Consider the following 16,751-nt stretch of genomic DNA (forward strand, 5'->3'; position numbering starts at 1 on the left):
GAGAGAGGGAGAAGCCAACTCCCCGCTCAGAAGAGAGCCCCCACATGGGGCTCAAGGCAGGCTGGATCCCAGGACCCTGAGATCATGACCTGAGCAGAAGGCAGATGCTTAACGACTGAGCCATCCAGGTGCCCCAAGGATATTTTCATAACAACCTTGGGAGAAAAACTACTTACAAACAAAACTTTCCAACCATCCCCAGTTACCAACGATAAAACATAAACTTTCTAGCATAACTGCTGACTTCTGCATCATCACCTCAATTCATTATCCCCATACTACATCTTGCACATTATATTCAAGTAAGGATAACATATAACTAACTTTAGATTTCTTCCTCCCTTGCCTGAGGTTTCCACCAGGTACTGTTTGCTCCTTCCCCTGCGCCCCACCCCCCCCATCTCCCGCGCCTCAATTTTTTTTCAAACTCCAGATCAGATGTCAACTCCTCTGTAAAGATTTCTTCCCACACTACACTTTCAGAAGAGTGCTCCTTTTCTTGAGCAGTCATTCATTACTGCACCAGAATATAAACCCCTTGAGCACGGGGGTCGGGTTTACTGAATTTTGGCTGGCACATGTTAATTTAATAAACGTTTGCTAAAAGTAAATAAATTCAATTCGGCCGTGTAGAATCCTCAAATTACATATTTTCCCCCAAACACTTAATTTCCAAGCATTAGTTTTGAAACTGCGTAATAGCTAAAATTGGGTTATCAGTTTTCTCTGCATGTATGTTGGGCACATAACCCTCAACGACATATAAGGCGCGGTGAGCCCCGCTGCATTCCCTGCTGGCGACTTAGAAACACAGACATCATTTGGTGCTGAAGGCCATTTCTCTCCATCTGTTTTAGAAGTAGCGCTCGTGGACCGGGGCATTTGCCTTTCGCTTTCGGGGCCGAAGCTTGCCGGGATTTCACGCGCTGCTCCGGGTCTTCGTCCTGCCGGCGTGTAATCGGAGTTCCCGAGGACGCTGGGGACTGCGCGCGCCTGCGGCCTTCCGAGAATGTTTCCCCCAAGGCGGCCGCCTCCAGTCCTGTCGCCAGGTCACCAGAGGGGCAAACAGCGGAGCGTGAGTGACGTGAGCTATTGGCCAGGGAAGGGTTTCACACCCAGCGCGGCCCTTCACGGCTGGCCAGCTCGCCTGGCTCCTCCTCCTGCTGCCCCAGTCCCGGCCCGCCCCCCGTTTCCACATTGCCCAATAGGCGCGGACGCGGCTCCAACCGCGGCCGGTGGAGGAGGTATTCGGCGACCAGACGCTGAGCGGCCGTTCACGTCAACGCGGTGACGTCACGCGTAGACGCACCTGTCGGGCTCCCTTCTCCTGCTGTTTCTCTTCCCCTTCCGTGGCTCGGGGCCGGTCTGGTCCGGAACCCACAGCCCCTTTTTCACAGTGCCTGTTCGCCGGCGGCCAGGAATTGGGCTGCGTAATGAGGGAGGAGGGTGTGGTGGGTTGAAAGGCATTCTACTTCATTTCCGAGTTGGAGCGTGGATTCAGTGTTAGTCTTTTAAGAGGGAAGTGAGGTTGGAGATTTTTATTTTTTAATTTTGGGTGGAAGCAGTTGACTTTAGGGCCCTCCAAAGGAAGCGGATTTAACTTAATGCTGCTCCCGTGTTTGAAGGAGGACAAAAAAGGTCCCACCTGGCAAAATTTCCGTAACCTCTTCAGTAGAAAACCCAAGGTATCTTTTAAACTGCAGTAGTTTTTGTTGTGTCAAGCTTTCTTCAGGTGGAGCTCCCACGGTAGCTAGGTTTTTAGGTTTGAAACAGATGCAGAATCCAAAGGCAGCGCAAAAAACAGCCACCGATTTTGCTATGCCTCTGAGCTGCAAGGTGAGTTGCATTGTATGAGTGAAGATTCGTTAGCTGTCATGTTCACGGATTTGGGGTCAACTGTGATGCCAGGGCTCTCGTCTTGGTTTGTCTTATACCTACATGATGTCAAACCTACACTGATTAGGTATATACCCTCGGACATTCTTTAAGATTTCGCCTATTTCCTTTAGGAACCGTCGAAGGACCTTTGAATAGAGTGGAAGTAGGTCCCAGGAAAAGATTAATATTGAACTCAGAGAGTGGGTTTTACTTTTGCTAAAATTGCCCAAATTTAAGTTAATATTCAGTTTTTCTATCTTTAGTCTAAATTTATGTGTATATCAAGACATAGTTTGTGTATATATGTAACATTTGTGTTTTGATCTTAAACTTGGATCAGAAACTACCTTAGAATCTCAAATTAATTTTGCATATAATAGGCTTTATTTGTATAGTATTTAAAACTGGAGCACAGGAAGGTATTACCTATTCATTATACATATGTATAAGATTTCTGAGATTTCTTTCTCTTTCGGAGGGAAAAAACCCCCTGCTATAAGAACTGAATCAACCTTTTTTTTTTTTTTTTTGGTAATTAGAAAGTTCAGTTCTGCAAACTGTAAACTTTTTTGAGCCATGCAATTTAGTTACTGCAGCATCGTTGTGGCTTGTGTCATTGATTGTTGAGTCTTTTCAGAAATGCTTTGCTTTTCATCTCTGAACAGTTTAATTTAATTTACAAGATTCTTTTCTTGATGAGGAGGTCGGTATGGAAATAGTTTAACTGATGTCAGTCAATTTTATGTGCCTTTGTGAGTCACTAGAAAATACTATCTGTGTAGCTCAAGAGTACATATAAGAATGCTAATGTATATATTGTTGATTTTCATCTTAAAAGGTGCTGCTGATTGTTGTTACGTAGTGTGGCTTAAAAACCAGTTGTGTGACCTACAGATATTTTCTCAAATTGAGTATGCTTTTATGACCTCTGGTTGATAGGAACAGCCACTATTGGCAGAATCCATGCCATCGCCCTCCCACACCCTACCTTCCAGACTCTTCAAAGACTGATTCTTTGCTTGGAAAATGGGTCAAATGATTTTAAGAGGTCAATATAATATATAGTACTTATATCTTGGAAACTGTGTCTTAAGCATGTGTTTTCAATCATACATAGTTCATTAAGAATGTAAAAATCCAACTTGGTAATGGGTATATAGTTCAGGGGAACAGATTTGTTGAGGTTATGGTTTTATATTAATAAATTGGCTATTTTCCAAGTTGTGTTGGTGATAGGCTTTCTATTTCCTGTCCGGTGACATGTTGGTAATAATTTTCAGACCGCTCAGGAAGCCAGATTTGATCTCTGTGGTGGGTCAGATATCAAAGCAGTATCCTGTGGCATTTGGCCACTCTCACTGCTTTGTAGAACTTTCATCTGAGTTTCTAGTCAAACTTGTCTGCAGCGATCTAAAACATATGATGTAATAAGCGTTAATATTTATTGAGCAATTTCTGTGGTTTTGCATCATTTCTAAGTGTTTTTTGTGGATTATCTCAATTATCACACCAACCCCAGGAAATTGGTATTTTGTTTTCCTATTATACAGATGTGGAAACTGAGGCACAGAGGATTTAATTAACTTGTCCAAGGTCTCAGTAAGTGTCACAACTGGCAGTATGATTTCAGAGCTCTTGCTCTTAATGGCTGCGCTATATTTCATGCAAGACAGTCAAAATATTAGAAGAAAAGTTAGGATGAGAGGTATGGCACCTTAGGTTCATTTATTTTTCAATTATAAAAGTAATGTAAAATTACAGAAACTCTGGAAAATAAATTTTGAAACCTTCATTCTACTATAATAAACTCTTTTTTTGTGTGTTTTCTCATACCCACATTCACAGGTGTATAGAAACATTGTGGCTGTGATTCATTTTTATTTATTTATTTATTTTAAGATTTTATTCATTTATTTGACACAGAGAGACACAGCGAGAGAGAGAACACATTTGATTTTTAAGGATGAATGTTCTTAAGTATAAAATGTAGGATCAACCCTGCAGGGAAACTGCCCATTTGCATTGCTGAAATACAGAGAGATTTGATCTGCATCTTTGACTGGAACCAGTTAAATAAGTATATTTTTTGCCCTTTTGAGAAGTATTCGAACAGTTTGTCTTGTACAATCATGAAAATTATTTAGTTTTCAAAGTGTAAGTCTTCCACATCATCTTTTTGTTGAATTATTGTTTAACTTCTTTTTTCTTACAGTCTAAGCCTTATATTTGTGTGTATTTTTGCTTTTGAAATTATCTAGTATTTAACTTTTGAATGGCTCCAAAAAATTTTATGAATCTAGGAAACTTTCTTCAGAGAAAACATCTACTTCTTTTAGAGGGTTATTCATTTAATACTTTTTTTTGAAGAAAAACATAAGCACAACTATTTGGACATGGAGCTAACTTAATAGAGATAAAACATCAAGTAATATTGCTTTTGGGAGAAATCAGTTTCATTATTGTCATATCTTGTATGTGGTGACGATTTGTATCAGAATAAATACTTTCTTACTACTGTGATGTTCTCACCTAAGTTTCGTGATGTTGTATGGGGTGGAGGGGTCATTCTTTGGTAAAATAAATTTGATAAGCTTTTCCTAAAATTTTTCACGAAGTTAGTGTTTACCACACGTTTTCTCAAGAGCCTTTCCTATGCTGTTAGCCATTACAATTCTAGAATGGGGTATGCTGTATTACCCAAACTTACTTGACTCTGAAATCTTTTACTGGACTTGTATTCTGTGCACATACTCATCTTCAAATATTTTTGTTGCCTTCTTGGCTCCGTAGCTTGATTCATGTCAGTAGTTTTGCTTCAGTTAACTTCTCCCATGTCTGCCCCATAAAATCCCACTTATCTTTTAAGGTCAAACTCAAGTGTGTCTCTTCCAGAGAAGGCTTCTCACCATCAGTCACACTGGGATGAGAGCTCTTTTTTTTCGAGCTCTTATAACTACTGGTGTCTTCTGTGACATCTCTCATGTACTGCTTTTTATTGTACGGCTATATATTACCTTCTAGGGAAGTATTACACCATCCCTTTTGAGACAGTATGTAATGCAGTTTATGCTGAACTTGACTGAAAGCTATAAGGCCTATGCAAACATGATGACATTAATCAATAAAAATTGTGTTTAGGGTCACCTGGCTGGCTCTGTCAGGAGAGCTTTGCTTCATTTTGATTGTTGACCAGTACTTAGCAATAGTTAGAATAGTTATATGAGATGCTTAAAGTATTAACATGAAAATGCTCCTATACACAAATGGTTAGATCAGTCAGCGTTTTACTTCTCCGCCGTCATTGCTTATGAAACTTCTGTCCATCTCTCTAGTTGCTAATATTTGGGATTTTCTTTCCTTTTTTCACTGAGATTGTGCCTTTTTTTCTATTTAGCTTACTAGCTAGCCAGATAGCTGACTGATACACCTTTGAAACTTAGCCATGGTCCTTAGCCCTACCTAGTCTCCTTTACAAGAGAGGCAAAACTTTGTTGGGAGCTATGGAAAATTGGTGTACCTACCTCGGGCTGTGTGAGTCCCTTAGCCACAAATTTACAGGGTCTTCCTATTTATGCTCCCACCCCCCAATTCTGGGGGTGTTCTGCTTAGTGTACGCAGTTTGGGTACTAGATTGGTGTACTGAATGAAGGTAACCATTTCCTTCATTGTAGTGTGGCCCAGTAGAACTAAAGCCTAGATGTGTAATCCTATAGTTGGAAAGAACACTCTGATCCTAAGTCCCATAAGATGTAGGAGACTGAAATTTGTTTCTTTCAACTGTTTTGAATCAGTTAGTCAAGTCAGAAACCTAGCAGATATCTTAGATTTTTTTCTTCACTGTTCCTCACAATTTGTTAGTTACCATGTCCTCTTAAACACTTCTCAGAATTCTTTTTAGTCCATATCGTGATGTCTTAGGTTATTTATGCCTTCAGTATCTCATATTTAGGATTGTTCAAGGTTCTACTGGAATTAGGGTCACCTAACTCCCCTTTCAGTCTCTGCTCTTCTATCTTCCATACTGCTGCTGCTGTTGGTTTGCTAAAATTCACACTTGGTCATGTGGTTTGTCTTAAAAACTCTTAATGGTTTCTCATGTATATAAATGAGTAAATAAGTTCTTTAGCACAGTGCATGAGCTCTTGCCTTTATGATCTGGCCTGTGTCCACCTCTCCAGCTACTCTCCAGTTACTTACCTCTTATTTAAGCTACCCAAGCAGGTTTTGTTATTATGCTGCTGTGTTTTTGCATGTACTTTTTTTTTCTTTCTGTATTGACTTTTCACCTCATAGTTAGCCCAGTTCACTCATCCTAATCCTTCAATACTCAGCTTAAACATTCCCTTTATTAAATATTCACACTTTTCCAAGTAGCATACTTATTCCTTTTCAGTGTTGTCAAATACCTTGTATATACCTCTCCGTTGATATTTGTCATACCATACTGTAGTTATTTGTATGTCTTTTACCTTCACTGCTTTGGGAATAGGGACCATATTTTACTCATTACCCCAGTACCTGGCTTTGTGCCTGGTACATGATGGGTACTCAGTAAATGGTTGTCAAATAAATTAATAGGTGATTCTGAAAACTAATCTTGGCTATGAGAGAGATGATGATCCTGTAAGCTGAGATAGGCAGTGCAGGAGGACAAGCAAGTTTGGGGCAAATATTTATTCAGCTTCAGTTTTGTTGAATTAGAGTTTGTATATAGCATCCAAGTAGAGATGTGCCATTTGTTTGTTATGCATTTGTTATATTCATGGTATAAATATTAACTGCCCCAGCAAGGTTTTGTAGATCTAGATAAGATTATAAAATTTATATGGAAAGGCAAAGAAACTAGAACAGCTAAAGCAATTTTAAAAAATAAGAATAAAGTGTGACAAATTAATCTATCCAATTTCAAGGCTTATTTCAGAGCTAAAGTAATTGAGACTATGGTATTGCTGTAGGTATAGACACATAGATCAGTGGAACAGAACACAGAACTGTGAAAATGACATACACAAATATGCCTGACTAATTTTTGACAAAGGCAAAAAAAAAAAAATCAGTGAGAAAAATAACTTTTTTCAGCAAATGCTGCTGGAACAATTGGACATCCAAACATCACAAAAAAAAAAAAAAACAAATTTCAACCTATGTCTTAACACCTTATACAAAAACTCATGCCAAATGAATCATGGACTTACAAATAAAATATAAAACTATAAAAAATTGAGAAGAAAATCTTTGGGAGGTAGATTTTTTAGATAACACCAAAAGCATAATCCATAAAGGAAAAATTGATAAATTGAACTTCATCAAAATTAAATCTTTTTGCTCTGTGATAGACCCTGTCAAAAAAAAAAAAGAAAGTCAAGGGCACCTGGCTGGCTCAGTCGGTGGAGCATGCAACTCTTGATCTCAAGGTTGTGAGTTTGAGCCCCACGTTGGGTATAGAGATTACTTAAAAAAAAAGAATAAAGTCAAGCTACAGAGTGGGAGAAAATATTTGCAAACAACATATCTGACAAAGGACTAGCATCTAGAATATATATTCTAAAGTATAAAACTTAGCAGTAAAAAAGCAATCCAATTAGAAAATGGGCAAAATATATGAATAGTCATTTCACTGAAGAGGATAGGCAGATAGCAAATAAGCACGTAAAAAGATGTTCAACGTGATTAGCCATTAGGGAAATGCAAACTAAAACTACAACGAACTATCACTACACACCTATCAGACTGGCTAAAATAAAAGATGGTGATGGGGCGCTTGGGTAGCTCAGTCACTTAAGCATCTGCCTTCGGCTCAGGTCGTGAATTGAGCCCCGAATTGGACTCCTTGCTCAGTGGGGAGTCCGCTTCTCCCTCTCCCTTTGCCCCCCCCGCCCCCACCTCATACTCCCTCTCGCACGTGCTCTCTATCTCTCTCTCTCAAATAAATAAAATCTTTAAAAGAAATGGTAACAATGGGAAGTGCTGGTAAGGATGTGAAGAAACCGGAAACCCATATATTTATTGTTGGTGGGAATGTGAAACTGGCAGTTCCTTAAAAAACTAAACACGCAATTACCATATGACCCAGTTATTGCACTCCTTGACTTTTATCTCAGCAAATGAAGACTTAAGTTCACACAAAAACCTGGACATGGATATTTATAGCAGCTTGATTCATAATACCCAAAACCCAGAAAAGAGCCAGATATTCTTCAGTGGATGAATGGTTAAACTATGGTACATCCATACCATGAAATATTACTCAGCAATAAAAAAGGAAGAACTATTGATACATACAACAACCTGGGTGAATCTCCAGAGAATTATGCTGAGTGCAAAGAGCTAGTCCCAAAAAGTAATGTATTGTATGATTCCATTTATATAACATACTTGGAATGGGCAAAATTTTAGGAATAGAAAATAGATTATGGGTTGCCAGGGGTTAAGGGTAGGGTTGGAAGAAAGTAGGTGTGGCTTTAAAAGGGCAACATGAGGGATCCTTGTGGTGATGGACATGTTCTGTATCTTGAGTGTACTCTCAGTGTCAGTATTTGGATTGTGATATTGTTCTGTGGTTTTGCAAGATATCACCCTTGGTGGAAACTGAGTAAAGGGTACACAGGATATCTCTATGATTTATTACAACTGCATGTGAAATCATAATTACTTCAAAAAGTTTAATAAAAAAAACATTGAACACCTAATATATGCCAGGTACTGTGCTAATGACCATCAAATATGCAGTGTTGAACAAAAATTAACACCTTGCCAGACCTCATGATATATATTGTAGTTGGGAAAACGTTAATTAAGTAATCACATAAATAAGTATAACATTACAACTGTAGTAAGTGATATAAAGGAGCGATCTAAGGACTAACAATGAAAATTTGACCTAGTCACGGAGGCTTTCCTTACTAGTTCCATGACTTTGGGTAAATTATTTAAACTCTGTGCATCAGTTTCCTCATCTGTTAAATGAGTATAATAATAGTACCTAAGCTTTAGGGTTGTGATTGTATTTAATCCAACTATAAACGAGTTAATTTGTGTCACGTTTAGGATGGTGTCATACATATAGTAAACTCTGTTTAAGAGTTTGTTAAATAAATAGACAGTTCATGTGAGATCTGAAGAATGCATAGGAAAGTTAATTGGATGGAGAAGAGAGGGTATGTTCCAAGCTAAGGGAGCTATAAGACAGGAAATAGCCTGGTAGGACTGAGAGGAAGATCAATAAGTCTAGAGTACTGCAAGAAGTACACACTTCAATATGAAGCTAGAGAACTAGGCAGAGGCCAGGCTGCACAGGGTCTTGCCTGCTGTGTTTAAGAGTTTGTCTGCTAAGGTTGGTGAGAAGTGATTAGGACTTTAATCCATGGAGTGGGGAGAGATTACTGATCAGACTGGCTTTTGGAAAAGACAATGCTGGCTGCAGTATGGAGATCAGATTAGAGGGGGTCAAGGTGATTGTACATAGATCATTTAGGAATTTACTACAGTAGACGAGGCTTTATCCCTGGAGATTTTCACAGGTTATTTCTAGTCTTTATAACTACAAGAATACATTTGCAGGCTACTGTGTGTCTATTATGTTTTGAAATGATTTCAAAAATATTTTTGACAATTAAAGAGGAAAAGATGACTGTAGTATTTTCATTTTTTTTAATATGCAAAATTTCAGCTGCCATATTATGGTTTAAATAGCTTTTTGTGAGCAAGCCTGGGAATTGAGTTTAGAACTTAAAAAGATTAATCACTGGTATCTAGAATTCTTCTGTGCATTTCCTTTATGCTCCCATAGAATTTTGGATATTGTGTAGCAGTGCTGTTCAATACAAATATTTGTGCTGCACATGTGAGCCACATGTAATTTAAAATTTTTTAGCTATATTAAAAAGGTAAAGACAAAACAGACTAATTTTATTTAACTCAATATATCTATAAAGTATTGTTTCAACATGGAATCAACATAAAATTATTAGCAGAATATCTGACATTCTTTTTTTGTATTAAGCCTTAGAAATCTGGTAGGTATTTTACCTTTGAGCACATCTCAATTTGGACTAGCCATGTTTCAAGGCTAGTGACAGTGATCAGTGTACAGCTCTATAGGTTCCTAGGTTAATAAGAATAGTTTTTTTCCCCTAAGATTTTATTTATTCATTTGAGAGAGAGAGAGAGAGAGAGAGAGAGAGAGCACAAGCAAGGGGAGAGGCAGAAGCAGACTCCCCGCTGAGCTGGGAGCTCGATGTAGGGCTCCATCCCAGGACCTGGAGATCATGACCTGAGCTGAAGGCAGATGCTTAACCATCTGAACCACCCAGGTGCCCCAAGAAAACTAGTTTTTTTAAAATTACCAAATTTATAGAAATAATAACCCATGCAGGCCTGAGTTTAATAGACTTTTGGACCAGAGTTGGTTGCTCTTGTTATAAAGGTGTGGAGGCTAGATGTCTCAGAGGTATTGGTGAAATTAAGTTTTTTTTTTTCCCGGGGGGGGTGAAGGGGGGAGAGAGAGAGAGAGAGAGAGAGAGAGAGAGGCGCATGCGTGGGAGAGGGGCAGAGAGAGACTTGTAAGTAGGCTCCACGCCCAGCTCAGTCTCCCAATCCTGAGATCATGACCTGAGCCGAGTCCCATGCTTAACCCACTGAGCCACCCAGGCACCCCAAAATTAAGTTTTTTAAACATTTTGAAAGAATTAAGTTGCCAGTTATCGCTAATGGTTTTTGAGGCACTTTTAGGGATAAATGGAGGAGATATCTTGGAATTTGCTGATTGAGGTCCCAGTACACAGACATTTGTAATTATTTTAGAGAGATTTCTTAGTGATATATACCCTCCAACTAATGTTCATTGATGTGTGTTATCACATGTCTTAAGCCCTTCTAGTCTGATCATGAGGTAAAGAAGTGAAGAATAGAATGTTTGTGTTCTTCCCAAAATCTTAACATACGTGCTTTGATACATCAAAATTAAAAGGATTCTTGGAATTATTCATGCTTATTTATTTTTTAAAGATTTTATTTATTTATTTGACAGAGAAAGAGAGCATAAGCAAGGGGAGTGGCAGGCAGAGGGAGAGGGAGAAGCAGGCTTGATTTGGGGCTTGATTCCAGGGACCCTGGGATCATGACCTGAGCCAAGGGTAGATGCTTGCTGACTGAGCCACCCAGGCACCCCTATTCATGCTTATTTTTTTAAAAGGCTTTTGGGCTAAAACTAATGATGTAATGTATGGTGATTAACATAACAATAAAAAAATAAAAAATAAAATAAAAGGCTTTTGGGCTAAAACTAATGATGTAATGTATGGTGATTAACATAATAAAAAAATAAAAAATAATAAAAGGCTTTTGGGTATTTACTCAAGAGCCACAATATTTAATTTGATTGCCTCTATGGACACTACAAAGTTCTTAGCATGAACAGTTATTTTCATACTATTCTATTTTAACATTTATCTTAAATATAAAACTTTTGCTTTAATTAGTACATTCTAACAAATCTTAGTAAGTTATAATGGGCTGTCTTTGGTAGAGGTAACCATAAAACATTAATGATGCAATAATGCAAAGTGGTTGAGTTTTTCTTTGTAATCTATGTGCTAGTTTTTGGTTATTCTCCCAAGACCAGATTAATACTGTTGTAGAGAGCATTTGTTTATTGAAAATTGAATACATTTCTCTTTTTTACCTTATTGACTGAATAACAATTTGATGTTTTGACGTTTACTATTCATATATTATGTACCAGTCACTGTGCCAGATGCTGAGAATAGAGACATGCTCTCAAGGAGTATTCAAAACTTTACCTTCTCTAAAGTAGTCTTTAAGTTAGGAAATTTGTAATAATAAATCTGTTAAAAATAGTTTTTGGCAATATTTTATTTTTCTAAAAAGAAGTGTAAAATCTTTATAAATAATTTTTGTTATAGCTCTTTGAGGTTATTTTTCCCTGTGCAGAAGGACAGTTTACTGAGAATAGGAGATTGTCTTAAAAAAGTCGTCAGTATAGAATTCACTAGAATTGGAGTATGCTTAGTGGCATTACCTTTTATTTTCATATGTATTTATTATGACATATTAAATTCTTGTTTTACAAGGCTTACTGGTTTGACTGCTTTTGACTGTATTTTTCAAGTCCCACACATGAACCTTTCAAGCCTATTGCTAATATCTTGAACTCTCATTTAGATGTTAAGCAAGTAAGATGTATTAAAAAAAATCAAACTATTTAGGAGTAATATTGTTTTTAATGCATAGAGAGTAAGAACAATGAAACAAGCATTTTTTGGTATTATCTGCTTTGAAAAAATGAAAATTGTTACTTATTAGCATATTTTCCATGGCTGATATTTGACAATGGACTCTGAAGATTTAAATTTTAAAATAATGAAAGAATGAAATTCATATTAAAAAAATTTAAATTACAGCATTTTAAAATTAGTACTTGCATCTGGTAAAATACTCAAAAGGGACAAAAGAGTCTCCCTTTTGGACTTGGTACTTCAGCCATTTTGTTCCTTTCTCCTGTAGGCAATGTTCTTGGAAATCCCTCCAGAGATAGTCTATATGTACACAAGCAATTATACACTGTATTTCTTCCTGTCCTCCGCCCCCCCCCCAACTTTTTTTGGGTAAGAAACCCCCACATATATTGTAGTATACCTTAAACACTTCTTTGTACTTTAAAAAAAAAAAAGATTTATTATTAGAGAGAGAGGGTGCTTCACATGCTCCAGGTCATGCAAGTAGGGGGAGGGGAACGGGGAGAGGGAGAGAGAATCCCAAGCAGACTCCCTGCTGTGCATGGAGCCCAGTGCCTGCTCAATCTCACGATCCTTGAGATCATGACCTGAGCCCAAATCATGAGTTGGATGCTTAACCGACTGAGCCACCCAGGTCCCCCACTTCTTTGTACTTTTAAATTTTTTTTAATTTTTATTTTTTTTAAAGATTTTATTTATTTTTTGAGACAGAGAGAGAGAGAGCAGGAGCAGGGGGAGGCGCAGAGGGGGTGGGAGAGGCAGACTCCCCGCTGAGCAGGGAGCGTGATGCAGGGCCTGATCCCTGGACCCTGGGATCATGACCTGAGCTGAAGGCAGATGCTTAACCAACTGAGCCACCCAGGCACCTCTTCTTTGTACTTTTTTAACTTAACAATTGATCTTGCAGATTGTTTTATGCCACTACCTGAAGAAATTCATTCCTTTTTGTAGCTGTATAGTGAGAATAGAATTATTAAATCATCCCAATAGACATAGTTAGGTATTGTTATAGTGAATGACCTCAGTATTTTTTTTAAATATAGAAATCAGAAGTTTCATTTTGTCCTATTCAACTAGGTGATTTTTATTAGATGTTGGGGAAATGTTGAAACCATTTTTTCTTCTTTTTTCAGATAGTCAGACAGCTAAATGGAGTCTGAGCAGCTGTTCCATAGAGGATACTATAGAAACAGCTACAACAGTATAACAAGTGCAAGTAGTGATGAGGAGCTTTTAGATGGAGCAGGTGTTATTATGGACTTTCAGACTTCTGAAGATGACAATTTGTTAGATGGTGACACAGCAGTTGGTAAGTTTGGCATTACAACTTTTAATATTTGTGGTAATTAATGTCTACTAATAAATTATACATTGTTGAGGTTGAGTTTTTGGGTAACTATTTTTTAATTGAGTTGATTCATATAAACAACCGTTTTAAGGTGTTCAGTGGCATTTAGCACATTCACAATATTGTGCAACTACCATTTTTATCTAGTTGCAAAACATTTTCATTACCCCAAAAGAAAACTTTGTATGTGGGTAAACTTAAAAATTTAAATATAACATAATATGGAGATGTATACAACTATAATTGGGATCCTTAGAGAAATAGAACCGAATAGTATATACATAGATATCCAGAAAGAGATTTTTTTTTTTTTATGTAGTGTTCCATGATTCATTGTTTGTGCATAACACCCAGTGCTCCATGCAGAACGTGCCCTCTTTAATACCCATCACCAGGCTAACCCATCCTCCCACCCCCCTCCCCTCTAGAACCCTCAGTTTGTTTTTCAGAGTCCATCGTCTCTCATGGTCAGAAAGAGATTTATTATGAAGGATTGCCTCACATGATTGTGGAGGCTGAGTCCTACAATCTGTCATCTGGAAATTGGAAACTCAGGAAAGCTGGTGGTATAGTTCTAGTCCAAACCCAGAGGCCTGAGAACCAGGGTAGCCAGGGGTGTAAGTCTCAAGGCCACAGATCTAGAAGTGCTGTCAGAAGGCAGAAGAAGATAGATGTTCCATGTCCAGCAAAGAGCAGTTTCACCTTTCCTCTGCCTTCTGTTCTATTCAGATCCTCAACTGATTGGATGATGCCCACTTGCCATCGGTTAGGTCACCTTTTTTAAGTGTACTGAGTCAAATGCTAATCTCTTCTGGAAGGACCCTCACAGACACACCTGTAAATGTTTTATCAGCCATCTGGGTATCCCTTTGATCAGTGAAGTTGACATATAAAATTAGCCATCATAACAATCAGCAGATCATATGTGTAGAAATTGTACAAAGTGAAAACACGCATATAATTATCCCTCAATCGAAAAATAAAACATTACCTGTTCCTTCAGAATTCTCCCTTGTTCCCCCTTCCAGTTTCAAAGGTAACTATTATTTTGACTTCTATCGATTAGTTTACAGGTATTTAAACTTTATATAAATAGAATTATACTATTTATACTCTTTTGTGTCTGGTGTCATTTATGTTTTGAGATTCATTTATGTTGCTGAATATAGCAGTAATTATTTTCATTACCATGTAGTATCTCATTGTGTAAATATGCTGCAGTTTTTCTGTTCTATTCATCATATATTGTTGGTGGATGTTTAGTTTTTTTTTTTCTTTCAGATTTTGGCTATCACTAATAATGCTTATGAATTTTCATGTACCTGTATTTTAGTGCACATTATATATACAATTCTGTGGGGTTTATACCTTGGAATGGAATTCTTAGTTGATAGGGTATGTGGATCTCAGTAGTACCAGCTCCTGTCAAAGATAGTTTCAGAGTAGTTATAGCATGTTTATTATACCAGCAGTGTGTGAGAGTTCTAGTTCCTCCACATCTTCACCAATACTTGATATTTTCAGTTTTAAAAATTTTGGCTATTCTAGTGTGGGTGCAGTATTCTCACATTTTGGTTTTATTTTACATTTGTCTGAAGGCTTATGAGTTTAAATACCTTTTTGCATGTTTATTGGCTTTTTAGATTGCCTCTTTTGAATTGCCTGTTCAGGCTTTTTGCCTATTTTATGAGTTCTTTATGCATTCTGATTAAGAGTCCTTTATCAGATATATGTATTGCAAATGTCTTTTCTTGCTCTGGTATGCCTTTTTACTTCTTCTTTTTTTTTTTTTTTTAAGATTTTATTTATTTGAGAGAGAGAGAATGAGAGACAGAGAGCATGAGAGGGAGGAGGGTCAGAGGGAGAAGCAGACTCCCTGCTGAGCAGGGAGCCCGATGCGGGACTCGATCCTGGGACTCCAGGATCATGACCTGAGCCGAAGGCAGTCGCTTAACCAACTGAGCCACCCAGGCGCCCGATGCCTTTTTACTTCTTAATGGAATCTTTTGGTGAAGATGCCATCAATTCTAATGAAATGCAGTTAATCTTTTCCTTTATTTTTGTCTTTTTTGTGTTCTGCTTAAGGTCTCTTCCCATACCTCAAGGTCATGAAGAAATTAGCTGATTTTCTTCTAGAAGTTTTATTTTTTGTGTCTTTCACATTTAGATTTATAATCTACCTTGCATCTAATTTTTATATGTGATGTAAATTAAAGATTTAGATTCAGTTTTTTTCCCATTTGGATAACTAGTTGATCCAGCACCATTTATTGAAAAAACCTTCCATTCTCCTGTGTACTGCAGTGACATCTTTATCATCTATCAGGTGGATATATTTCTGTAGATCTGTTTCTGGATTTTATACTCTGTTGTATTGAAATATTTTTCTCTCTTTATGCCAAAAGCCAGCATATATTTTGAGTTTTGCTTTTCACATTGGTCTTTTATTGACTTGTAGACCATGTAATATAGTCCATTTACATTTAATGTTATCACTGATATATTTGAGTTCAAATCTGCTGTTTTTATATTTGTTTTCTGTTTGTCATGGCTGTTCTTTTTCTCTATTTCTATTCTTCTCAGTACTTTGTTAGTTACACACTGTCTTATATTTTGTTTGGTGCATTACTCTATAGATTATAACATGCATTCTTGACTTTTTAGTTCTATAAATGAGTACTTTTACCACTCCATGGAAAAGGCAAGGACCTTAGGATATTTTACCTCATTTTATCTCCCTTCCCCTTTTTGTGCTGTTGTTGTTGTCTGTTTTAATTCTGCATATATTTTATATTCACAAGACATTATTGTTGTTTTACGTCCGTGTCTATTTATTTATTTTTTAAGATTTTATTTGAAAGAGAGAGACCCTTTGCACACAACCAGGGGGAGGGACAGAGGGAGAGGGAGAAGCAGACTCCCCACTGGCAGGGAGCCCAACACGGCCCCATCCCAGGACCCTGGGATCATAAACTGAGCCATAGGCAGACGCTCTATGGACTGAGCCACCCAGGCATTCCATCAGTGTCTATTTAGATTTAGCTGCATCTTTACTTTTTCTATTGCTCTTCATTCTATACTGCATTTTCATGTTTCTGTCTGGGTTAGTTATCTTTCTGCCTGAACAACTCTCATTAATATTTCCTTTCATTACTGACTACTAACAATAAGTTCACTCAGTGTTTGTAAAAGTTTTTGTTTCCCTTTTATTTTTATAGGATATATTTGTAGTTATATATTTCTAGGTCTATAGTCATTTTCTTTTTTTT

The 16,751-nt window shown here is 37.5% G+C and overlaps 1 protein-coding gene across 6 annotated transcripts in view; it reads left to right on the plus strand.

The window, feature by feature from the left end:
• The first annotated feature begins 1,280 nt into the window (after positions 1-1,280).
• CLCN3 (chloride voltage-gated channel 3) overlaps positions 1,281-16,751 on the plus strand; it is a 92,168-nt gene continuing 76,697 nt past the window's right edge. For 2 of the 6 annotated variants that reach the window (XM_036085552.2, XM_036085547.2), the window contains exons 1-2: positions 1,282-1,836; positions 13,268-13,443. In XM_036085552.2, coding sequence (XP_035941445.1) covers positions 13,284-13,443 — 160 coding nt within the window. In that variant the 5' untranslated portion in view covers positions 1,282-1,836; positions 13,268-13,283. Of the gene's footprint in view, positions 1,837-13,267; positions 13,444-16,751 lie in introns of all 6 variants that reach the window. The other 4 variants (XM_036085546.2, XM_036085545.2, XM_078069436.1 and 1 more) reach the window with 4 other exon arrangements.

The sequence above is a fragment of the Halichoerus grypus genome, chromosome 3 (assembly GCF_964656455.1).
Source record: "Halichoerus grypus chromosome 3, mHalGry1.hap1.1, whole genome shotgun sequence".
Taxonomy (NCBI): domain Eukaryota; kingdom Metazoa; phylum Chordata; class Mammalia; order Carnivora; family Phocidae; genus Halichoerus; species Halichoerus grypus.